This window comes from Sphaeroforma arctica, assembly GCF_001186125.1.
Source record: "Sphaeroforma arctica JP610 unplaced genomic scaffold supercont1.359, whole genome shotgun sequence".
In the NCBI taxonomy this organism is placed as follows: domain Eukaryota; class Ichthyosporea; order Ichthyophonida; genus Sphaeroforma; species Sphaeroforma arctica.
In genome coordinates this window covers 11,882-13,932 of record NW_014040199.1, presented here as the reverse complement: position 1 = coordinate 13,932, position 2,051 = coordinate 11,882, and the positions used below count along the sequence as shown (strand labels likewise).

Here is a 2,051-nt window from a genome sequence, read left to right as displayed (position 1 = left end):
ACTACTCTTCTTATACACTACTACTCACACATATATAATATATATATATATATATATATATATATATATATATATATATATACTATATATATATATCTGTACTATTAATTATCAAGTACATCAAACAGCAATCGAGTAACGGTAGAAACTACAACCAGTATTAGGGTTTTTAATAAAATAAAATATCCAAATTCGAAACAACCATTCATAGTCAAGAAATACCTCAACGATAGATTCTCTGTCATTACTTTATGGCCCATGATACGAGCAAGAGATACCGCATCTTCCTCTTGCGTCGAGTGAAAATCGGTTGCCTCTGGTTGGTTTACAAATAGGAGATGCAGAGGCGCTATAAATTAGCAACAATTTGAAGAACGCGGGAGATATACCACTTCAAATACTAAGGTGTATTGGTCTTTCGATGTATTGGTCATTTCGAAATCGAGTGATTTTTAGATTATTGTGGCGTTTTTTATATACATATTCACTGACATTCATCATTTTTTTAAAGAGCTTGTGTATAATATTTCAGTTCTCTATAGATAATTCTGTCCAGATTAATAAAGTACTAACATACAGGAATATGTTCAATATATCATTGCTGACATAATATACAGAGGTAGAAATATTTGACCAATAATCGATCTAGATCATCCATAAGTTTTCAAAAGGAATAGTAAGCTCGCAAACTTGCTCAGATAAAGAGCGCCTTTGGTCAACTTCGAGACATCTTACGGCTATCTACTCTTAGAACAATACCAGCACCACAGTGAAGCCTATGTCACTTGAATGGTAAGTTCATAACCACGTGTTGGATTCTACTAGCAGGGAGCTAGCAATTATTGCAACTGCGTAAATATTAATTGATAGACGTGTTCATATGTATCCAGTTGTGACATATACATTAATGAAGGTAGTTAAATTATTGATCCAATACCAACAGAAATAAAACACATTTCTCACAATACCTCTGTTGATGGCAGCATTAGGAACACCAAGATGGTTTGTTACCGTATTCATAGCCTCTACAGAAGCTGACAATGCACCAGCCACATGTCCGTCCTTGAGAGCTCTCCTATCAGTGTACGTGACGATGCTCTTCAACCAATGAAACCCAAAGAGGATACCTAAACAAACTAAACATCGCCATAAACTCGTCCTTGGCGTAGCCCATGGCGTAGTTCGCCAGATGGGGTATTTCGACATTCTCGCCATTATCAAGTGCTCGGACTATAAATCAATGAAGTCTATCGCCATACTTGATTTGCAACAACACGACGCTGTGATGTAATGCTACCCAACTAGTCTTTTACTCGTGTACTGTAGGGTATGTAAATAGCTTGATCAATGATCATTGTTGTAATGATGTTTATCTAGCATATAAATAATGCAGCCCGCGTCGTCATGACCCTTCCCATCGCCTGCCAATGAAAAATCGCTTGCTGATATGTCATCAATTTCTCTACTTTATTTACAATTAGTACAGAGGGATTGGTACGTATAGATTGCCCAAATCAAACTGTCACACGAACACAGGGCTATTTTTAAGTATTTACTTTAGTTGAGAAGGTTTGTCGCACATACATACGCGCCGCATCACTCCAACATAGCGTTTCGAACAGGACGTGTTCTTTGAAATTACTAGAATTATTGAACTATGGATCAACACCTATTCGGCGGCAGTGCCGAAGAAGATCTGATTATTGCACGACTTCATAGCAAAAATAGTTTGGATGATATAAACGACGATGAACTATTTGACGATACAGACAGGTATGTACTCAAACCCGTATGAGAAGTATGGAGAGTTGCTAAAAACTTTATTACATGAAGATCTGCATGCCAACTGTATGCAATGTTTGCTACTCGGGAACTGCACGATATGACGAAATGCTCTATAGACATGACTGTAGCAGAATATACAGTTGCAAAAGTATACACCTGTTGGTGTTGTGCTAAGCGCGCATGTATATACATAGTTATTTATGCATGCCTACCCAAGCACACATATGTCTCTAAAAATCAAAATATACAATCCGATACAGCAAATG

General features: G+C 36.9%; 1 protein-coding gene across 1 annotated transcript in view; it reads right to left on the bottom strand.

Annotated features, from left to right (window-relative positions):
- Positions 1-1,328, bottom strand: part of SARC_05560 (hypothetical protein) — a 5,135-nt gene extending 3,807 nt beyond the window's left edge. The window contains exons 1-2 of the mRNA XM_014300567.1: positions 969-1,328; positions 223-316 (exon numbers count right to left, since the gene is read on the bottom strand). Coding sequence (XP_014156042.1) covers positions 223-316; positions 969-1,215 — 341 coding nt within the window. The 5' untranslated portion in view covers positions 1,216-1,328. The remainder of the gene's footprint in view (positions 1-222; positions 317-968) is intronic.
- Between the last annotated feature and the right edge of the window lie 723 nt (positions 1,329-2,051).